This window comes from Temnothorax curvispinosus, unplaced genomic scaffold (genome assembly GCF_003070985.1).
Source record: "Temnothorax curvispinosus isolate PA1 unplaced genomic scaffold, ASM307098v1 QBEX01017310.1, whole genome shotgun sequence".
Classification (NCBI taxonomy): domain Eukaryota; kingdom Metazoa; phylum Arthropoda; class Insecta; order Hymenoptera; family Formicidae; genus Temnothorax; species Temnothorax curvispinosus.
This window is the reverse complement of record NW_020227090.1, coordinates 6,248-30,603: the sequence shown is the minus strand read 5'-3', so window position 1 is coordinate 30,603 and position 24,356 is coordinate 6,248. Positions and strand designations below refer to the sequence as shown.

The 24,356-nt window shown below is 34.5% G+C and overlaps 1 protein-coding gene across 16 annotated transcripts; it reads left to right on the top strand.

The window, feature by feature from the left end:
• Window positions 1-41: 41 nt before the first annotated feature.
• Window positions 42-24,324, top strand: LOC112467417 (uncharacterized protein KIAA1109-like). 16 transcript variants are annotated; one of them, XM_025036037.1, is made up of 51 exons: window positions 42-487; window positions 1,090-1,401; window positions 1,486-1,629; window positions 1,739-2,061; window positions 2,160-4,432; window positions 4,554-4,840; window positions 4,938-5,241; window positions 5,347-5,664; window positions 5,968-6,343; window positions 6,428-6,928; window positions 7,067-7,325; window positions 7,404-7,739; window positions 7,821-7,897; window positions 7,992-8,325; window positions 8,404-8,585; window positions 8,661-8,889; window positions 8,960-9,348; window positions 9,435-9,596; window positions 9,689-9,814; window positions 10,924-11,062; window positions 11,519-11,761; window positions 12,139-12,398; window positions 12,536-12,565; window positions 12,654-12,957; window positions 13,050-13,448; window positions 13,530-14,030; window positions 14,099-14,514; window positions 14,587-15,025; window positions 15,100-15,347; window positions 15,514-16,211; window positions 16,301-16,461; window positions 16,567-16,766; window positions 17,034-17,263; window positions 17,329-17,547; window positions 17,694-17,765; window positions 17,834-17,989; window positions 18,070-18,249; window positions 18,520-18,721; window positions 18,798-19,180; window positions 19,263-19,666; window positions 19,770-20,093; window positions 20,171-20,485; window positions 20,566-20,758; window positions 20,891-21,120; window positions 21,194-21,478; window positions 21,559-21,747; window positions 21,832-22,038; window positions 22,572-22,595; window positions 23,134-23,264; window positions 23,368-23,573; window positions 23,656-24,324. In XM_025036037.1, the coding sequence occupies exons 2-51, from the start codon at window positions 1,149-1,151 to the stop codon at window positions 23,873-23,875; spliced, it is 15,081 nt and encodes a 5,026-aa protein (XP_024891805.1). In that variant the 5' UTR covers window positions 42-487; window positions 1,090-1,148; the 3' UTR covers window positions 23,876-24,324. The 16 variants fall into 16 exon arrangements, with proteins under 16 accessions (XP_024891805.1, XP_024891794.1, XP_024891799.1 ...); XM_025036026.1 differs by having other exon boundaries at window positions 16,567-16,778; XM_025036031.1 differs by having other exon boundaries at window positions 7,404-7,751; window positions 11,636-11,761; window positions 16,567-16,778.
• Window positions 24,325-24,356: the final 32 nt, after the last annotated feature.

The following is a 24,356-nucleotide window of genomic DNA, read 5'->3' as shown; positions in this document are numbered from 1 at the left end:
ATTCAGATAAATATAACAAATATAACCTGAAAATATTATATTCTGATTAGTTTGTTTCAACATACAAGTAATTATAATACTCGCTAGGATATAGGTTTTCCGATGAGTTTCGGAACCGAGACACCGAGACCACCTACCCTAAAGCCCGTATCATGCTGGGTCTACAATGCGAGTCGCAAGTCGTGAGTCGCAAGAATTGACCAATCACAGTCGAATTTGGCCCTAAGAATATTTTGACGCCGTCATACGGACTTACCTTAACAATGCATTGGTGAAGCAGGTGAAGCATATACATATGTCAAGTATGGAGTGTGAGGTTATGTGTCATTGTCCATTGATGACATTTCTCTCTCTCTCTCTCTCTCTCCCTCTGACATTTCTCTTCAGGATTATTATAATGACAATAGGATTATTATAATGACAGGCGTAGAAATATGAATGGCACGACAAAATGTCAATATGCTTTATGCCCGACTATCTAATAGAGGTAAATCATCCAAGTAAAATGTCGTTTTCCATTGAACAGGTAATCGCTGTTTTCCGCAGACAAGATCGTTGCGATAAATTATTTTTCGGAGAGATACGTTAAATTTCTGTAATCTGTTGTATAATTTTTGTTCGGTGAATGCGCAAATGCGGTTTATTCAACTTACGTTTGTTAGATGCAAAACGCGTACCTTGTTTCTCGTGATATTAAATGCTTTAATATCACGAGAATTTCCTTTGATGTGTCAGCACAATTTTGTTGATTGTAAGTATGTTGTTAAAAAAAATATTGGATAACAAGCATCAAACTCGATTGAATTTAATTGACTTTTTTACAACTGTATAGAAATGAGTAGGTTATGTTGAGACAAGTGAGATAATAGTTGGATGTGAATTCAACGTATAGAAATAGATTTATGCTAACATAATAAATTGTCATTTATTTTTCATACGTTGTAAAAGATTAGTAACATTAGTACATTTATCATGCGACACCCTGCATGTATATAAATTTTTGTATTGCTAATATTAACCCTTCGCAGAGCAGCAGAAAATGACACATGTTCTGCGAAGGGTTAAAGAGATTCTTTTTTATTGTTTCAGTATATAAAATTCTATGAATAATAGTTTCTACGTGAGAGTCAAAGGAAAATAGCATTATCATGGAAGAGAACCAAGTATCCAATGCTACAGTTCCATCTTTACTTGTGGTTGAATCGGCATTTTGGAATTATTCCGATCATGTCATCCTGGATGATCTTAAGATGGATAGCAACTTTATATGGTTGCTATGTTCGCTAGTATCTGCCATATTCTGGATTGTTTATATCGCTTATTATAATAGTAGAGTGGCTGGTTATATATTCACAAAGTTGTTGAATCGATTTATTATTAGAGACGGATATGTTAAAGTTGGTAAGAACATGTAGTATATAATTAACAGAGAATCGACAACGTATTTCAAGATGTTTATTCCATTTTTACTTTACTCACTCACAGGATCTGTCACACTAAGTGCTTTAAGTGGCAAGATAATGTTTAGGGACATAGTTTATATCACAACGGATTATAGTTTTAGAATTCAGGATGGTTGGCTCATATTTAGGTGGTGGAGAAGTTATGTTCCTAAAGATGTATCGGAAGGTAAAGTGTTTTTCTTAATAATGTCTAATGTAATAAAATAATACGTATATAAATTTTAAAACCAAAATGAAATAACGGTATATATCTTATGAAACTTTCTATATTGTAGATCTCTCACATTCTGACACACGGCTATCAGTTATGTTAAATGGCTTCGAGTTACACGTTTATAATCGCTGTCAACTTTATGCACAATTAGAAAAATCTTTTGGTCTTACACCACAAATGTTTGCCAATGAGGAAAGTCATGATATAAACAGTGACGATTTGGATGGGGAATCTATAAATAATGCAGCTAATGAAACTCGTCATTCGCAAATTAACGCAATGGATGTATCTCGTCATGTGGATAACATCAGGAAGAAGGAAGCTCATGTGATTGCACGTACTTGGAGAGATTTGATACCAGTCATTAAACTAGATATTTGCGCAGTTAGTAACAAGAAATTACTTTGATTCTACTTGTTATTTGTTCGCAAACAAACTTGTGTGAAACCGAGCCGCGCAATGTCGTTCTTCTTCTTTTCTAGGGAAGGCTGGTATTCGGTAATCGATTAGTACCAACTACGTTATCGATAACAGTGGAGGAAGCACATTTTGTATATTCTACAAAACCAGCAGCGTCCAGGCACGATCATTTTATGCACTTTACCAAGTGCAAAGCCGAAAATTTTAAAGTTATTTTGGCCCCTAGCCCGAAATATACCGGAATGGTTGACGATCCACCCAGATACATGGGAGAAGGTTTCGTCGTTTTGAGTTCAAATAATATGGAAGTTTATTATTACATGGACGAAGCCGGTGTCGTACCGGAACATCCTGAAATGATACAACTGGTGAATGGAGACATGGTTGAAGCAATGCCTCCCATATGGGGTATCGATATTAAGTGCGGAAAGGGCACAGATTTCAGTTATGGTCCTTGGGCCGATAGGCAACGAGAGCATTTATTTAAGTTTTTCTTTCCCAATGATTACCAACCATTAAAGATTACAAAATTACCTAAACCAGGTGATAAAAGACAAGTTCAATCGTTCGACATTAGATTGTCAACATTGAATGAGGCAACGGTTGATATACTTTTTAGTAAAAATAGAGAAACAAATGCTGTTCACGTTAATGTAGGACCAGGATCGTATTTAGAAATTACAATGCCATGGATAGTATTGCAAGATGGTTATACTACAAAGATAACGGGTCAACTTCTGCATTTGGAAGCTACAACTAGTCTACAATATCGGAGTTTGGTTGAAAGTGAGACCTTAGAATTTGGAGTAAAGTGTCATTATCCCATCAGATGGAACGATCATCAAGAATGGACGCTGAATTTAACTGGATGTAAAGCAACTGCTAATTTAGTTTATTCACATAAAGACTTTTTTCAAGATATGATCAATGATTGGGCGAGTAAAGCGAGACCTGATATTTTACACTTTGTTCCATATACTTGGAAATTTAGTTTACTTTTGAAGGAATTTGAACTGATTACGCTCTGCAATGAATACAATTGGATCGATTGCTCGTCTCAGAACCAAGAGAATGCGCACATCGCTTTTTGCGGGGAGCTTTTCGATCTCTCGTTCGATCTTCCATTCGTAGACTTTTTACCTGTCACGATACCTTTACGTTTTTGGATTCAAGGAGAGAGCGTTGATCTTTTGTTTTATTTGCCAGAAGTTAATACCAATCGCGTTATTTTATTGGCATTAGATAAGAATGCAAAAATCATGACGCGTGATGGATCTCATAAGCACTTGCATGAATTGAATAGAGGCAAGAAATGGAGAAACTTTTGTCAAAAGGAGTCAGGCTGGGTCGACTGCTGGTCTGTGCCAATTGTGGCGTTGAGTATTAATTATATTTATCATTTATGCCCACCTTTAGGTCCTACTCCACAAGCTAATATAACAACTCCAGAAAAGGAAGAAATTCTCTTGTCTCCTATGCGAATTCCTAAATGTAGAAAATCCCCAGGCTTACAATGGGCAAGAAGTGGTGCACAAAAGTTTGATCCGCAGTCCATAACGCCTGATAAAGTTAGTTTGGAACTTGAAATTGGACCATCCATACTGATTTTATATGGATCTTTGCTAAAAAACTTCATGCACTTGAAGGAGAATGTATTTGGAGATTATCAAATGTTTACCGATATGCAACAAAGTAGAAATACTTCAACATCTGCGGAAAGAAATAAAGATAAAGATGTACAAAACAGCAGTATTGAGGCATCTATGGAAGATGAAGAAATAAAATCTAAGCCGTTTGATTCGAGAGATTATAGACCGTTAGAAGTGACTGTTGGTGTTACTATGCACGACATTCAAGCTCATCTGATAAAAAATTGTAATGAAAATGATCCACCGTGCCCGGTTATACTTTTAGAACGTTTTGGGTTTGAAATGAGAAAGGGTTACAGGGAAACGCAACTTCAGTTATTGCTCTCTCCTGCCATTGCTTTAGTTACAGATAACGTAACTAGATTAAATAAAGAACGTCATCTAAATCAGGGACATTTAATGTTGAGTGCATTGCAAGTTAGAGGTCATGCTATGTTTAGCAACGAAGGAAGAAGTTTGGATCAGGAAACATTGGAATACGCGTGGTTGATCGAAGTGCAATTGGGCAAATTAAGCGGGAAAATTACTTCTCCCCAATTGCATCACTTTGTCACATCGTTAGAAACTTTCTTGTTAATGGCGAAAAATACCGAGAATAGTTTACGCCCACCCAATTTACCTTTTCAATGCCATCATGGTCTCGCGCCACTGCAATGTCCAGAGAGTGATGTTGATAAACATTACAGGTATATCTTTTGTTGTTTTTTTTTTTTTTTTTTAATAAAGAGCAACAGGATAAGAATTATTAATGATATAATCTTTGTTACACTCTATCATTGTTATAAAATAAAATCCTTAATATTACAGGTGCCCAAGTTCCGAAGATATAAAATACAGAATGACGAGACTGTCCATAGATGCTGTTGATTTATACCTACAAGAAGTAGGTACTGCCATACAATTTTGGATATCTCCAATTCGTGTTGCTACTTGTAATCTTCATGGACATCAAGTGAAATCGGGCGTTACCGCTGTTTTACCTACGATATCTATTCGCCAGTTTGTGTCTGCGGCAGATTATTTTGCAAATACAAGTAATACTAATACAACTGGTAGTGGTAGATCTCATAATAACGCAAGCAGCCGAATGTCAGGTATTTTTTCTATTGCCTACTGTTAAATCCTTAAATGTAATTTTTTTAATTTTGAATAAAAAATAAATTTCTAATACATTTCTTATATACATAACAGGAGATGGATTAGATATATGGCTCGAGGTAGGATCAATATCTCTGGGCCCAGTTGTTCTAGAAGCCGCGATTTCTCTTCCAACTCCAGAACACAATTTGCACTTGGTACAAAACAAATATTTAAAAATGCACGATGAGGCAACAAAACGTTTGTGGTTTCTATGGCCACAGTCAAGTGGAGTAAAGGCAACGAAATGTGGTTGTATAGGAGGTTGCGTATTCTTTGGCACGAACCGGAACGGACCAAGATTTTTCAAACCAAGCTACCACGATCTTCAAGATGGTCTTAACATTGCTGCCTATAGGTAGATATTTATCTTTACATAATGAACATGTTTGATGATTGATTCAAAAGTTTTATCGTAACAGTACGTTCTTCTTGCTTTGACATAAATCACTTTTATTTATAGAATTCATGAACCTGGTAAAGAGAAAGGGTTTGGACAGTCTATTTTGCATGATGGGCAATTGATATTTCACACGCCGCCATATAGCTTGCAAGATATATCTTTGCAAGATGTATGCTATCCTGTAACCGGATTGAAAGTAACAGTCAGTCAGGATGGTCCACAAATTCTGAAGAAAAGTATTGAACGTCCAAGGTCTGTGACCGATCATAATAAAGAAGAAAATAATAGTACAAAATTAAACGTCGCGTCTGCAAGTCCATTGATATCTAGTGGAGATAGGAAATCGTTGGACAGAAGATTTTCTTATACATCGATGCGGTAATCTTTGGAATTTGCAGCGACCTTTTTAATTATTTTAATATTTTTAGATAAATAATTAATTCTTTTTTTGACATTGCATGATTTAATCTAGAAACTATATTTTGTATCTCATAATCTGTATCCTTATCGCTAACAAAGCTAAAGTAGTATTATTTTCTGCATAAGCAATTGAATTAAAAATAGTATTATAAAAGTTATTTAAAGATATAATTTTACAAAAGTTATAAATATCTTATACGTGCATCTAAATGTAATTAATAACGTTTATTTTATTTTATTTTATTTTATTTTTTGTTGCAGTGGTCCGAATACGAAAGATGTACCGTATTCTCGTTTGATTGACGCTAGTCCTGTAGCACAATTACCTCAAAAATTAGATTCCGATTCTAAACTAAATGCAGAACGCAGTAAATCCATTTTAAGTGTACCAGAAATTGAAACTGCACCCAAAAGTAGTGTATCCGATTCGAAATTGGCCGTAGATTACTTTACTGCAACGGAAAATGTAGAAACACTTGAATTAAGCAGCCCACAGTCTTTACCTACAGTTCCAACCAAATTTAATCTCTCTACATCTGCACAATCAACTACAAGAGACGGTGAAGGAGTGAATGTATCGGATTCTCATCATTCATTATACGCGAGGACAAATTCAGAAGAACGATTAAAGCAGGAGGTAAAATATAAAAGATATATCTTATGTGTACGAAAATTTATAATCGCTATATTTATCACAATCGTTTATTACTTATATTTGTAGGTACAACGTACAGTATCCATGTCATCGGAAAATCACTCGGAAGCGTTTTACTCGGCCGACGAAGATATGAGTCACGGATTAAGTGGAAGTCGAACGTCCAGTTTACGTCAATCTATCGTCGGTTCTGGCTGTGTTTTAAACCGCAATGACAGTATAAAGAAAAAATTTTCGTCGGACTTGTCTATTGTTGAGAGCTCGGCTCTCAACAATGTAAATATCTCGGATAAGGCGCATACATTAGAAAGAGCAAAGACACAAATATTAAATACAAAGAGGAGTCCTAGGATCAATAGAAACACTAGTTTTCAAAATGAAGTTGATCAAACTGAAAATTGTTGTTTGCAAGATTCATCGGATAGCCATTCAGTGTCATCCACCAGTTTTATTTCTGCTGTATCCTCACAAGAAGATGTCACACTTGTAAATTTGCACATGCAAGTGAATAAACCAATCGTAGATTCACCGTTATTGATGTCGAGTTATGTCAGTCACTTAACACAGGTACTTTTATATTAACGTGAATTCAATCGTACATTTGCATATGTTAGTTGATTAATGTATAATTTAATACAATATTATAATATACAGTACATATACTACTATACGTAATAAACTACTACACATAATAATAAAAAATAGGTTCGCTGTTCAAACTGGAATCAATCGTCATTACCTTCGGGTGGTGATGCATTTACTACTCCTGTATTTCAACGTGCGGATGATGGTAGATTAGTTTACGTTGGTGGACGATATATACCAAAACTTGAAACTGTCACAGAAGGTTTTACATCGTTGAAAATGATTACACGTTCCGATGGCTCGCCTGTTGCAAGTTCATCCAATAAAACGCCCACACATCCTTATTTGTGGGACGATATATCTCTAAATCAAAGGGAAGGTACAGTATTATTGATAATATAATTTTTATATTTGAATATGGTGTTTTAAGAAAATCTAAGATTTTATATACGCGTAGGTGAAGAAGATAATGCGATGCATAACGAGGAAGAATTATTAGCAATATTGCATGAAACTGGATTACGCACAACGGTTATTGTTAAATTCAAAGGAGATGTCGATATTATGCTGAGTCCTATGGTTCTGGAATCACTTCAGCGATTTATTGATAGTATTATACCAACCTTGGCCAGTTTACATCCATTGACAATCTTAAATCATCTTCACAACGAATGTATAGGCAAAGTGGAGGATGCAAATATTTTAAAACAGGATCAAAGTTTATCGTATTGGAGTCAAGTCCAAACTAGTTCAAAACGATCTACAGCAGAAAGGAATCTTAAAAATGGTCAAGGTGATGATAAATGTTAGTTTTTACGATATATTTTTTTCTAGGAACCAAGTTAATTTGTATTTATAATTTTATTTTTAACAGGCAAAATTGCACTACAGACGAATGTCTATGAAGAAAGTATCACAACGCAAATACAAGGCAGTATTATCTTACCAAAGGTAACAATAGTTTTATACGTAATAATTGATGATAATTTATTTACGAATTTCTCATACCTACATATTCTTTAATTATATTTAAAATCTTTTTCAGTTGAATCTAACATTGTTACAAGCATCTGTCGTAGAAGAAATTATCTCGTTTTCCGCGTTAGAAAATATTCGAGACTTGACATGTGTATCGCTATTCGCGATTTGTTTCGACGATGTCACCGCGAGATTCTATCTAGGAAAACAAGCTCGAGAAGTTGTTCAAACTTTCCATAAACCAGCTGCATTACCGAATCAGAAGAAGGTAAACAAAATCAGTAAAGCATTTTTATCTGGACATCAAACTACTGCAGTAGTGGCTGACGTGGGAGGAGAAACAGTATACATAGAAACGTCGGAGAAGCAGCAAGAAGAAATTATAGTCACTTTAAATATCGGTATATAAGTAAATAAATGGATATGTATACGCACACACATGTTCTATATGTGCAATATAAAATTTTTATTTTTCACAGGCAAAGCACATTCTCAATTAAGAAGGCTAAGAAATGAGTCTTCGATATTAAAGGACGCAGTGATTACTGCTATACCCGCACATTATTCGAAAGTATTGTTTACCTGCACAAGAATGACGTCGCCGTTGAAGTGTATTGATTATTATTTACATTATCCGATGGACGAAAAAGAGAAGCTGAATGTACGTAGATTTCTTTTTTCAGTATTATTTCAATAACAATACGTACAATAATTTATTAATAAGCTCACATTTTAGAAACAGGCTGGACCACCGCAAGCTACCGAAGAATTTACCATGGGATGTGGAGAAGATAGATTAGGATTTATTATGTTTGAATGTGGTTTTGAAGGAATCAAATTAAAAGTAGTAAAGAGATCTCAGTTTGAAAAAGGAGAAAACGGTGACGGTGACAAAAAGAATGAGGCCGAAGTATTTTGCACAGACAGTGTTAAAAGCCAAGACGAATTAGATAATAATACTGCTGGTAAAAAAAAAACTATGCTTCAAGTGATATCGCATCAATATTGCGTTTACTTAGTTTATCCTACTTTTAGCGTCCGTAGCAACTACCGCAGAGGCAGAAACAAAACCGACAAATGCATCTGCTGCCACTCAAATGAATATGAGCGCTACATGCACCAGTCTTACGTCGAAAGTGACAAATGGCAATACTGTATCGTGCGTTATTGAATTGAAAACGGTATGGTTCAATTTTGCTGCGCCTCCACGTACCCCAATAACGAGAAAGATTGATTACACGAGATTAGATTGGAATTTGCTCAGTACGGCATCGCCAGCGATAAATGCATGGATGAATCCAAGTAACAAGTTCGCAATTCGTATCGTTCATATGTTTAGAACAATGTATCGAAGATCTACCGCAATTGTTGCCTGCCTTATGGCAGAAGCGTTAGACGTACAAGGAATACATATGCCTCTAAAGGTATGTAACTCGCTTTGATGCAACTACAATAAAGAGTTTCCTGTTGGTTTCATTAATATTATATATTGATTTTTTTTTACATTCAGAGTCGTTACGGAAGATTAACACCTTTAGCGAAAACATTGCAGGAGGATCCTTCTTGTCAATTATGTACTATATTGCAAAATTACGTTTTATTATCTGAAATCGTAAATATTGAAGCTAACTTAAAAGAATCTGATTTACCACTTCTTTCTACATTGCGACAGGTAATAGTTGTTAAAACACGTAAGATTTGATTTATATGAGAACTTTGTATCTTCGTTATTATTGTAAATTTTAAATTTTTTTACATTTATAGGGTGTCATTGTATTAAGCAGGCAATGGAAGAACGTACTTTATACGCCATTATTACTGGAGCATAATTACAAAACTAAACATGTTAAACCATTAAACGTTACATTTGCTGTGTCAGATCCTGATGAGGTAAGATATTTTTTATACGTAGATTAGAGGAAAATGTACAATGATTATGATTTGAACCTCAATATTGATGCCTCGTTTTCTAGAAATGTTGACAAACAGAAATACACATATATGAGTATTGAAAAAGAGTATTATATATAAGAACAAAAATATACGTACATATAAGTATTAAAAAATCAAGGTTTAAAACAATCTAATAATTTGTATAATTTTGTATATATTTTGTGTGTGTAGCCTCATAATATCTACAGATATCCAAAAGTTATCAATAGAAAAAGCATAATTTGCTAGGAACTTTTTCTTTCAGCAAATAAGTAAGACAGAAGTGGAGGAAGAAATCGATGTGAAAAGGAGTAAGAATCCTTCAATAAAGAATATTTTTACAAAATTTGTGCATTATGCAAAATATAACAAAAGTAGTTTTAATATATTTTTTCTTAAAAATAAAATTTTAAACTAAACGCTTTAAAATTCTTCTTGCAAAATTGTTATTAAATAATGGTTAAGAAATGCGTTACATACGTATATATGTTTTTAACAAGCTGTTATATGTCCAATGCAGCAATTTTATGTTACATACATATGTATATATATTTTGACATATATATATACAACACATTTATCTTTGGTGCAGGTTTAGCAATGCTTGCAAAATATATATGTGATTATCTAATAAATAGCTGTATATAGAACAGCTTTTGAAGACGTTTCTCAAGATATTTCTACACACACACACACACACACACACGCACACACTAACCCACACCCACACACCCACCCACTCACCCACACACCCACCCACCCACACCCACACACCCACACCCCCCCCCCCCACACACACACACACACACATTAAAAATTCTTTAATTGTATTTCATTGTGCTATTCCATAAAATCAGCTTTAAAACGCTTTTAAGGCAATTTAAGACGTTATAATATTACAGAAAAATAAAAAGAGTTTGATATTGACTACACGTTAATATCAGACAAACATATAAATCTTATGTAAAATTATGTTATATAATTAATTATTAATTATCTTAATAAAATTTGGCTTTGTTAGCAATACTAAAAAATTATTTTGAGCTTTGGTTTGCTAATACTTATAGGAGAATCTGTTGACGGATGGGGAGGGTAGTGCAGGAGATGTTGATGATCAGGAAGTGACAGATGAATGCGCTATGCTCATCCACACGGACCATATGCATAAACACACACATATCAAAAGCGGACAAGATAAAACATCAGGTATATTACAAATTATACAATAAACGTAGCCTTATAAATTTTTGCTGACAGAGTATTTGAAAAAGAAAACAATTTTTATAATAATAATTAAATTGTTGAATCAATTTGTATAATAATTTCAATTTGTACATACCCGTATATTATTTATTATGGTATGCTTTATAAATTATAATATAAAAAAAGAAACGATATATCTTTTTGAAAAATGTACTTTATTAATCGCAGAACATATATCCGTCATTATGATTCCATCAAAAATCATTTTGCTTTCAATGCTTTTACTAAACCCGTTGTACATAAATGCTTATGTATGTTCGTCCAAACGCCTCTTTTCCCTTTGCTCTGATAGCTCTTTAGCTTATTAGCCTATTAGTAACCGATTAGCTTGTTAATCCTGTAATTAACAAACATAATGTAACCTTATACAAACGCTTGGCTTCATGTGTAAATGACTAGGTATGTGTGGTGATGGTTTGACGGTTCCTGTAAGCTCTCCTCGCGGGAAAGATACGACCCCTTTAGCAACACCAGTTCCAGGCCCGGATTCATTTTCCTCTCCTTCTCCACCCGTAGCTCTTCCAAAGAGAGGAAAAACGTTACAACCAACGCAAGTGCCTGCTAGTACACGTGCAAGTATCGTTTTCCCCTTACTCACCAGCGGTGGGTTATTCAGTCAAACACGAGAACCAATCAACATGAGTAAGTGGACAGTAAATCAGTTGTTTAATTTTCTTGACAACTATATAGTACGTAGCAACTTTCTTCATCTTTGAGTGAGGCAGTTGGAACAATAATAACGATTAGACTGTCGTGCATGATCTCATCTTTTGCATATAATTATCATCATCGTGCAATTTTGTACGTACTTTTATTGCATACCTTTCTCTTTTATTAATGTATTTCTAGAGTATTCAATCTCTTTGAACATCTTGACAACTTTTATTATTACTGCATCTTTACTTGATATTCTGTTTATAGTTGATTTATTATTATTATTACTATTATTTATTATTATCATTAATAATTATATCTATGTATAGAGTTGTCGTTGATGAATCGATAACGTATTTTTATAGCAGGTTACGGAACATTGAGAGAAGAAAAGACTCCGCAAATTCATATCTCACATTCACATCAACTTGGTTCCAATCCTAGCATCTATTCTGGAGGCATGGGTCACGGTAGTCAACATAGCACTGGAAGTTTAGACCAAGTTACATCTCCTACGAGTCATTCTACTAAGCCTATAAATACAGGGGAAGATTTGTATAGCTGGATGGCAAAACAGCAAGAATTTATCAAGGATAATGATAAAGGAAATTTAAAGGGAAATTGGGTAAGTCTAGTCACTTTATCACACGATATAGTCTTCCGATAATAAAATGTCAGAAATGTATGTATTATGGGACGGTGAAGATTTGTATATATCAAAAACTTGTATGCTCATCTTCCGTTCCGTTTTTACTTACGTAGGTCTTTCGTACAGAGCAAAAATCTGCAAAGGTACATTTGAAAAGACGCAATTTTTTGCCACTCTACAGCACAGATGGGTCATTCCAATGCAATATCGATTAAAAATATTCTTTTTTAGGATTCAAAAATTAACACTATGACTACCGACGACACCGAAGATTCCGATATACAGAGCGGTGCTTTCCTGTATCCAATGAAAGACTCTCTAAGATTATTGGATGCACATTTGATTTTTGAACCGCTTTTGTCGTCCTTATCAGTTATGCCACAACAGATGCTATCAGTTATTGGATCAGGAAATGTAAATAATATGTCCTCCTTAGATTCATTAGGCTCAAATTTATCTCTTGTAGGCAGTATGGATACTATGCGCATTGATATAGTCGTGAGCGAATTTGGAAAAGTAACAGATAAGAAAAAAAGTAAGGTTTATAAAAATATTATTAAAACAAACTTTGTGTAAGTATAAGATTTATATTTATAAATAATTCATTTCCTGTTTTAATGCTTATAGATGACAAATGTCAGCTAAGAAAAGGAACCAACTCGAAATTTTATCTCGATATACCGCCAGAGACACCAGCATTTTTATGCGAAAAAATTGGCGTAGATATCGATATTAAAAAAATGGCTGATATGACAGTAGATGACATGATACAAAAGCAAAATGTTCTATATATATCTAGAGGTCAATTGAAAAAGCATACTAGTACAGTGGTTAACATTAGTTTAAATATTCGTTACATAAGCCAGCAAGTAAACATGCCTCTGCTTAGATTATTACATCAAATAAGTAACATGTATCAAAATGTTAAAGAGACACAAATGGAGTTGAAGGAGCAACAGCCTGAAGGAAAACGTAACGCTAACATAATCGTTAATGACAACGTTGCGAAAAATGGCTCATCGTCAAGTAAATATATCATATTTTATTAATTGTGAATAATTATGTGTGCAATCTATTTTGCACCTAATAGAATGATATACTTTTTAGCATCTGATCTGCAAGAACAGTTTCTCACTGGTGGTAAAAAGATTAAAGCACCGTTGCTTCGTAGCAGTTTCGAACCAACGCAGTCAAAAGCCGTACCAGGTGCAACTGTACGATCTCGACCGCAAAGTTTCGCACAAAAATTACGAAGCACCGGCAAAAGTGTCAAGGGCTATATTAATTTGAGCGAAGGCGTTACAACGCCCAGTTTCGGAGCAAGCCCTAGCGGGTCTGGTTTAAACAACGTTACGGATACATGTAAAGATAGCGCCGCACCGTTAACGCCACGATGCTGGAAAACGATATACTATCTTCTGGATTTGTACGCAACTCGTCCGGAAACTAAAACTATTACCCATCGATTTTCGATACCAGCAGATGCAGCGGAACATTATAAAAGCGGAAAAAAGTATGAAATCTTGAATGAAACCAAAGATGTTGATATTGAAAAAGGGTTGAATGCGGAGAATAGTTCAACGCCAGTTCCTCCATCGAGAGAGTTAAGTAAGTATAAAACATTTTTCAATGTTTGCTTAATCTTTTCAGCTTTAATAATCGAATGCTATTTACAGACATTGTAACAGGCGAAAGAACACGGCTAATTATTTTTGGCGTTGCGCGAATCCACAGAACCAGATTATTGGCTACTTTAAGTGGCTTAAAGCTTGAGGCAGAAATTACTAGTTTACACGCCAGTCTAACTTGCCGCAAGAAATCGCGGCCCGCAAGTTTAGAATGCAGTATGACTGGACAAATCGGAAGAACCATGATTGTCTTGCTGGAAGGCGTTGCCCCTAGTCAACAAACAGTCGTAAAAGTTACCGTTGGAAAATCACAAGCTCTATATTCCAGCATTACGAGGCGTCAAAAGGACAAGAACAGCGGTTTATTGACTGTCGGCGCTGTAAATATCGATATACCGCAGCATCCTGTAGCATTACACGGAATGATGACTAGAGGCAGCAAACAATTGTCGTCCACGTTGCAGGTAAACATTAATCTTGTAATAACGTTTAAATTCTAAAAAAAAACACGTATAAAAAGGAAAGCTATCTTGCAGGAATTAAGAGTTACTAGAACATCATCGAGAATGTCGCGGGGACAACAACAAGACGATGTAGATGCTGTTCCGGGCAGTCCGCATCATTACGCGCCAGCTCCTTCGATAGACGTAGAGAAACCACAGGCCGTGTCTGGTCTTTTAGAACCTATCGTTATGCAGTTCCACATAATATTGCAAAGCCTAAGTATAACTGCGGCATTGTTACCATCTCTCCAAGCACAGTACAAAATGGACCAAGTGAACAGTTCCGGCATAACAGGCAGCAAGGCTAAGTTTACTATAGATTTGCCTCATCATAATCTGAGTTTCACGACAAAATTGCAAGTGACAGAAGCGAACTTGCCGTCTGAAGCAAGTATTGAATTACCTAAAGTACATGTTTCGGCCGAATATATTCAAGACGGAAGCAGTAATTTAAATGATAGCAAACTAGCAGGTAAATAATATATGAATCATGTATTTTTAGGTTTTAATAGTTGCGTTTTAAACGAAATTATGTCTGTCTTGCAGATGGTGTCGTACTGAGACAAGGTAGCTACCTAAGTGCAACTGCAGATATCGGAGTGTTTGAACATTCTTTAACGACGGATCTTCTAAATCATTTGGTATTTGTACAAAAGGTATTTATGAAAGAAGTAAACGAGGTAGTACAGAAAGTCTACGGAGGTGAAAAACCAGTACCTTTGTGGCTCGAAGACGATGAATCAACCAACTCTACTTTGAAACGAATTTTATTTTCACTAATTATACGTATTAAGGTAAGGGATGTTTTACAAAATTTTTTCTATATTTATTTTGCTTCATTGGAAATTTGCCGTTAGCATCTGTGTATTCATTATTAATTTACGACAGTTTTTGATCAATCTAAAAAAATATCCATTATAAAAGGATATCCATCATAAAAGGAACTTGATTTCTTTACAGAGGATTCAATTGACTGCAACAACTCCAACAAACTCGGCAGTGCGATTAGAAACGGGTGCGGTAGAATTTCAATTATCTAACAGAGTGCAAAATGTTTCTGGAGCTACTCAACCTAATCCCTACATGAAATTATTTGGCAAAGCACAAGTTGATATTAATTTAAGTCTGGGACAATTGCTAAAAAATGTATTATTTGAAGAAGCAGAGCCCGAATTTCAACAGTTTGCTTTCTTCAATACTAGAATAGGATTACGAAATGCATTTCAAGAGGAAATGGCTCAGGGTGAAGACAAGGAAGTAGTTTTAATTACTCTTAAACGTCCGTTGATTTATATACAACCGATAGCTATCGATAAAGCTATACTCGTTTGGTTAAATTACAAAAATGCATATGAATACTGGAATGAAAAGCGATCTAATTTAAACAAGGAAGTGTTAACTGCTACTCAGCAAGTATTTGAAAAAGTTCCATTTGGGCAACTGACGAGTCAGCTCAGCGCACCTCATCTTGGAACATTATTTTTGCAATTAACAGTCGATGATATGGGCATATGTATACCGCTTAATCCCTTACCACCAAATACGTGGAGATTAAACAGAAGTCTTTATGACGGAGAATCGCGAGGTGCTGTTGTGGTAACGCTTGAAAATACAAGCATATCCGCATGTAGTAGCGGCAGTTTGGTTAGTAAAGGAAGGTACGTATATGTGTGTGCTCATAATTCTTTTACTTGAAAGCTCTTGATATTTATATGACTTATATTTTAAATTGTATTTTGCTTATTAGATTTGTAGGATTATGCTTGAGATTTGCGGAAGACTTTGAAACTTCTTTGGACGATTGGAAACCAGATATGACCGATAGTACGATAATGAATTTATGTGTTGTATCAGAAGGCACTTACGAAGTGTGTAGTAGGACTATCGCTCAGAAACAAGTCAAGTCTGGTACGATCTGCATATTTAATGACAATAATATTTTTTAGAAGCATATAATCATCTATCGCTTTTTCTTTTGTACAAAATTTTTGAAAATTATTATTTTTTTTCTAGATAACGCTAAATGGATCTTAAATGTTCAATGGCAAATGGAAGGAGTCGATATTCATCTTGATGTCAATGTAGGACAACAGCTGTCAGCTCTTGGACATACATTAACGATGCTAACTGGTTCTGAAGAGGAAGATGATATTCACGTTCCTCCAGATTATGACAGCGACGATGGAGATCAACCAGAAAATAGCACTAGCCAGGTTAAGAAAAAAGTATGGTTTAATTAATTTTATTTTTTGCCATTTATACGCGCGGCTTTTGTAAAAGTAAGTACGGCATAATAAAAAAAAAACACCTTACGTACGATGTATATAAAACTATACGTAAAGTTTAACGTAGATTTTGGTAGCATTTCGTATTCAGAATAATTTGCAATACTTGTGTAACCTTAATTATTTAAAGATATCCCAATATTGACGTGGAGTAGCCATATATTTTATTTAAATTAAACGTATATGCCGTTATAGGAAAGCATCGTAATGAAAAAATCGAAAAATTGGACAGACAGTCTCCCAGCATTTATCTTCGATCCTACACTCGATGCAAAAAAGAGGTCACAATTGATTGAGAAAGAAATGAACGAACAAGCGAAAATTATTAACGATTTGCGATCGTTGGGCGCTTCGCATGGTACAATCGAGCAGGAAATGAAACGTCTACATGAATTAGAAGCGATGGTATTTAAAGACTTTAGAAGGTATGCCATGAAATGACTTGGCTTTCTTTGCACGTGCACATTTTTATTTGAATCATGTTCTCCAGGGATATGATTCAGAAACTAAGAAGACAATCGGTGAAAGCTTCTGGTATTAAGGGTAAATTAGGACTTGGTAGCAAACCGAACACGTATCGTTCAAGATCATTTATTGTACCCTCGCCCACGCCAGAACATCATTTAGAGAGTCCGGAAGATATGAATACGGAAATTAATTCAGCAAATTCAGCTAGTTATGAAAGCAGTCCTAGGAGCGGTCCCAGTCGGTATGCATTTATGTATTTAATTTTAGATAATTCTTTAAAACATTATTTTTCAATAATTTAATTTTTCTTAAATAATTTTAAATTAAGTTATATATAGCGTTTAATTAAATAACCCGTTTGATTTGAAATAATTTGTTATTATATAGATCGGCTTCCCTGCGAGTAAGAGGGCTTGGCGGACCACGAGTTACTTTTAGTGATACGCATACAATGTGCAGGTATGATTGAAACCGTCTTAGAAATAAAAAAAAATATATAAATTAATTGTTTGTGATTTATATCACAGGCAATCGTCTCTACCCAGCGCTAGTTCTGATTTGAGTTTACCAGAGGGAGAGTTAGAATGGCCAGAGACTATTGAGATAGAAGGAGAACGAGTTGAATTGAGAAAGAAAAATAGAGATATTAGTTGTACATCTAGTTACGACAGCATGGAGGGAAAGTATGTACTCTCAATAATTATTGAAATATATATTTATATATGAAATACCTCAAGTATATTATGTTATCCTTGCTTTGCAGTGCACCATTACTCGATTCATTTGGAAAAGAGCAAGCTTCATCGACATCCTCTCCGTTTATTACATCTCAGAAAACTCAGGAACCTAATATAGATTTTGAACTTGATGTCAAAGTTTTAATTAATAGTGGAAAATGCGTGTTACATACAAAAGACCCAGGGAAAGAAGATGAAATTAAACTGTAAATAATATCCATAATATTTCCATAATTTATTGTATACATAATTGTATACATTCTTAATTATTAATACCTTTTACATATTCTCAAGATTAGTGAAGAACGTGTCGTCTACGTAATCTCTCTATACTAAACTAATTGCTAAAACTAATTTAAAAAAAAGAGATTTATTTACATAAATGTTTATCGTATCGTGACTTGATCTTATTCTCTAGTACTTTCTAGAATATAATTTTTATGAAATAAAAGTGTCGTCTTCTTTCTCCTTTACAGCTTGAGTAGAATGAAGAAGGAAAGATCGTGTTCTGGTGGTACGTTCGAATTTCAACCTGGCAGTCCCAGTAGCAGCAGAAAACATTTAAATAGTAAAGAAAAGCCATCAACAACTAGTACATCTCGATTGAAATATCTGCAACATGCAAGTGTGCCTTTGGTAGATTTAACAATTTTCCATATTCCTGGTTTGGATGTTAAGGTAAAATAAAACATTTTGTCTATCGATAATTTATATATATTTTAAACAATGATATAAAGGAAAAACTATTTTGCAGGTTCATTACGAATCCAAAACTCTTCCAGAAGAATCATTGTCTCCTCGTATATCTACTGAGAACAGTCTATTAAATCCAATTACAATGACAGTACTTAGAAAATCTAGTACTAAAAAGGCCAGTCTGTTTGCTTGGATGACTCTTCAAAGCATTCCAGAGGAAACTATTATTAGTCCTCATATCCTTGAATTTTTAGAACAAACTCTAGAGCCAATTCCGAGCAAGAATAATTTCCAGAGTAATGTGCAAACAAATGCTGGTTTTCTGTTAGAAAATACAGAAAACACATCATGGGCAGCCACTGCTGCAAGTAGCACGTATGTTTATGCCAGTTTCCCCGTTGATGTAATAGTATACTTTCATATGCAGCCATCTACATTTAGGTATATATTATAGACATTTATAAATATTTATATAAATTTTAAAGGGTCCGACATTTATTAATAACGTTCAATCTTTTTACAGATTTTCGTGTTTACCAGTTTCCCGAGTAGAATGTATGTTACAATTACCATCTCTCGATATCGTATTTTCATCAAAACGTGCTGAGGAAGAGTTGAGAGAATTTCGCGAGTCCAAGTCGCAAACGACGGGCAAGGAAATAGGTGGATCAGCTATCGGTGGATTATCTGTCACAGGTTGTTTAGCGGATTTTTCCGTTTATATTTTTCACCCATATGGTGGGGGAAAGAAAACAGGATTAAAAGAAGCACAATGGTCGCCTTTGTCGGATAGCGAAAGAAAAGATTCGTTGAGTATCAACGTCGAATTTGTAAAATTTCATTTGTCAAGAAGCAGAAAATTGAATTTTCAAAGCGAACAGCTTAAGAAACTTTCGGATACTAGTCGTGCTGTCATACGATTTTCAAGTATGTATATAATGCAACTCGAACGAGTCGAGCATACGTTATTACGTTATTTACATGTACTTTTTTTTATAATAAATTGTCTTTGTATAATATTAATTTTTAGCAATCATCGATATTGGATCTGCCTCATTTAAATACGACATGCGTCGATTGACAGAAATTCTGGCATTTCCAAAGGCTTGGTATCGACGTAGTATAGTAAGACGCTTGTTTCTGGGAGACTTAAGTTCAGGCACCGCATATTCCGAAGGGGATGGAAGTCCTCTAAATCAGGAAGAAGCGGTCATGGGTAGCTCCTTATTGAAACATTACGATAGGCATGCATGCGATCCACTGTCAAAAAGCGCACCTGAAAGAAGTCCCATATTAAATAGAGAAAAATTGAAATTAACCTTGGAAAATGATATGCCAAGACCGCGATTAAAAGGTATTTGCTTTTGTACGTTGGATAGTTTGCGAAAGTAAACTTGTAAAACTTTTATAAATATTACTTTTATATATCAGACATTGGAAGAGGCTGGAGCTTTACAAGCGCAGACAAACAAGTGTCATCCCAAGTCAACGTAAGAGAATCCGCGTGGGAGACATTAGTGTTATTTGCGGTGAACTTTACGCGCCTAAACGTACATATGAATATGGGTAACGTAATGGGCAATGTTAGCTGGATGACAAAGGATTTTAGATCAGATGGAAGACTGTCTATTGGTAGCACAGGACATAAAAATTTGTACATAGGCATTGGCTTGGGAGGATCGAGTTTAGATGCGAAAGGTGGTATAGTTGGTGGGACAATTGAATTAAGTAGAATTGATACTTACAGTGAGTTTTTTAATAATTAAATTCACGTACATTGATAAGTTATTGTAGAATTCAATTTGTTTCTTTACGCGTTGTCATAGTACACATTCGAGAAGAACCCGGAATAGAACCTGATCATACAGTGGGATTAAAATTATTTGCGTTAGAATTACGATTGGATTATATGGGAACAAGTGTTCTAATGTCTCGAGTGTCTTCGTTGGATGTTACTCTTAGAGACGAGTGGAAGATTAATCGTAGCAGCAGTGGTGATGCTTTCATGCCAACCCGAAGGTATGTTTTAATCTTAATGAAGTTAAATGCCGTGCTGCTTCAATAAAATAGGCAAGAAAACCCAATATTATTTTGTCAACGTCAAACATTTAAAAAGCAACGTATAAATGTATTAATAAATGTTTATTACAGACCCGCTATTATTTTCATGCACGGTGATTTGGGTTGGGATCAATTACAAATTATGATTAGTAAGTCAACAACAGCCGATTTGTTGAAAATGTTTTACAAACTGGATGAGTTTTTCAGTCAACAATTTAAGAGTAGCAAACGAGTATTTAGTTCATTACAGCCAAAACATCAACGAATGAATAACAGTAGTATCAAGAAAAAACAACAAAAGAAGAGATCTGCTGTTGACGGTAAATTCAAACCGTTGTCATTGATTTAGCAGCTATCATAATGAAAATTGTAATGCTAATTAAAATATTGTAGGAGGTCCATGGAGTTTAAATCAGACTGCGATATCAGATGCTAGACATCATAGACATTGGCAAAGAGTATTAACTCAAGTAGCTGGTCTTCAATTGGGAAGTCTAAGATTTTCTTTGCCATCAACTGGTACCGTCCTCGGTGGTACAATGGAACTTCACGGCTGTAATATTAGCTTAGCGTGTTTCCACGGAATTAATTTTAAAAGCAAAAGCTGGGCTCTGTTCTCATTAAAAGAGCCCTGTATAAGTTTCGCTACAGAAGCCCAAGAAATCCCGAGTGTTGAAAGTAATTAATATTAAATAGTTATCATGCTATTTCAATAGTGTATCAATGGTGTAAACAATAAATTTTTTTTTTTTACGCAGCGCCCAACACGTACGACGTTCATGTTGTACAGACGTTAACCATCAGTTTAGGTCATCAACAAGAACAGCACGCAAGACATCATTCCATGGCAACCGTGTGTAGATTAAGTCGAAGTGTATTATTTCCACCGCAATTTAAATCTTTACAAGAGTGGTTTCATTATGCATTTGCTAGTAGTGAAATTGATGGTATATATCAAATATAAATGAAATTTTATCATCATTTTTTTTCTATAAAATTATGTGCGTCTAACTTCCTCCTTCATTTGATAGCGGTAGATAGATTTCCATGTGTCGAGAGGGATAGAGTGGACAGTACATCTGACGGTAGTAATGCATCACGTGGAAGGAGTACGTCTGCAACGCCTGGTAAACTACAAGAACACTCGCACACACGGGAAGTGATATTCGCTTTGCCTTCGTTGCAGTTACATCTAAAAACTGAACATTTACAAACTGCTAGAACACCAGACGTTATAGGTATGTACATTAAAAAACATCGATTTTTCAAACGATCACTGCATAATTGTTTAAATATACGTTTATGTAACATTACTTGCTTGTTTTTATACGAATCAAACGTTATATAACACATTTTATGAGATACAAAAATAAGCTAAATATAATGATGTGCAATAAATACACATCAATGTTTATGCAACACGTGCATGGAAAGTGCCCCATTACGCACGCTACGCGTGTGTGATAGACCACTTTCCAAGCACTTGTAACATAAAATAGGAAGTGTAAGTCGTGTGTAAAGATGAAAATTCCCGGGTGCGGAGTTTACGCACGAGCCGAGGGCGAGTGCGGTAACCGTCATACTTGTCGTACAAATAACTATTTAATGAAATTAATACGTACAGTGGTTTTCTTTCTAAATGTTATGAAATTATATTAATAAATACCATCGGTACAAATTTATGTTAAATCACATTAAGCACAAAGCACAATATTACATGTCTTTTTACTGTCCTAATTATTCTGCAATTGGTTCTTTCGTGTATTTTTAGGACTTCCTAAGCATATTTCATATAGTAAGTATATATGGAATGAAGTTTATTATGTTTAGAATGATAAGAAAAAGTAGAAATCTATACATGTTTAAATAAATACTTTATACATGTTTATACATGTATAAATGCTTTATACATGTTTAAATAAATACTTAAGCGATACCTGTATGCTGATAGTCTTGTTTAATAAGTTCTCAAAATCCTAAAAAGTTCATAATGTAATGACAAGCAAATTAAAATTTATAATTCTTTTCTGATGTTGTAATCTGGAACATGAAACTATAATTATGCTACAAGCATAATATTGTGAAGATAATGTAACAAAGAGTATACATGCATTTAAAAATTTTCATAATTACTTAATATAAACAACTAGTAATGCTTAAGTAAAAGCATGGCATTTTTTTTTAAGTTTTATTACTTAGATCTAAAAGTATGTATCTATGATATATCGTTTCATTAGCATTAACTTCAGGATAATGTATGTGTAAAAATGTGTTTAATTTAAAAAATTATCGTTGAAATGTTTTGATTATGTTGTAATTATTCCGATTTACAGGCGAAAAACCATTAGTTGAATGCAGCTTCATAACAGAATTTGAAGATCATATATTTGTTACCGTTGATGCCGAAGCCTTCTTCTTCCTACATGATCTCATTACATCGTATGTGAAAGAAAAGGAAAGAGTGGTAGGGGCTTTATTGAAAATATATTTGAAATAACTTTAAATCTGAATCTAATCTTATATTTAGAAAAAAGCATCTTATTCTTATGAAATTTCCTATATTACAGCATACAATGCAGAACATGGGTGCGAGAGCGCACAGTCCCGATTCACAAGAAAGAAAGAATATAAACACAGGTACAGTTAACATGTCTAGCATAGCCGTTATTTCTGAGGACGAGAAGAAACGCAAACAGTTTGATCCGGCTGAAATGTTCATAAAAGATTGGCGATCATACAGATGTAAAACATGGCACTTGGAACCGACAGTAAGGTAAGTTATTTCTTAAATGTAGTCTCTCTCTCTTTCCGTATTGAAACCAGTTAAGATAACGCTGTCATAAATTTCTGTCAAGGCTACTCTCATGGGCCGGCAAAAGTATAGAACCCTACGGAATCGATTATATTCTTCAGAAATTGGGATTTTCCCATGCACGCACGACGATACCAAAATGGATACAACGAGGATTCATGGACCCTCTAGACAAATTACTCGCCATTCTTATGTTAAGAATGGTACTAGCCGTTCGTGAAGAACCATCGGATGAACAAAAAGAATATAAAAGAGAAAAATAATACCAAATTGACTTTTTTTAATAATATACATATGATCTCGTAATATATATTACAGTGCAATAACTGGTAAGAAAGACATAATACACATCAGTGTTACTTAAGATGCGGTAAAGTTTATGCGTAAAGTAACAAGCCTATGTATACATTTTTTTTATTGTTTGTTTAAAGTAGCTAAGTTCTGAAGTAGCTGATATTATAGTAATATAATTGGAAAAAGAACCATAGTGGTTGATAATAATTGTTCTTGGTAAAGAACTATGAAACTTATATTTGTAAAACTGATGTCCAGATGTATGTATAATATGTTTCAATATATATATATTTGTAAGTGTAATAAATAAAACGTAACGATATGTATCCAAAAAACTGTATATTACTAATATACACGCATATATAATCTTTTTACTAGATAGATATTGTTTTTTATCTTAATTGAGAGAGAGAGAGAGAGGGAGGGAGGGAGGGAGGGAGAGAGAGGGAG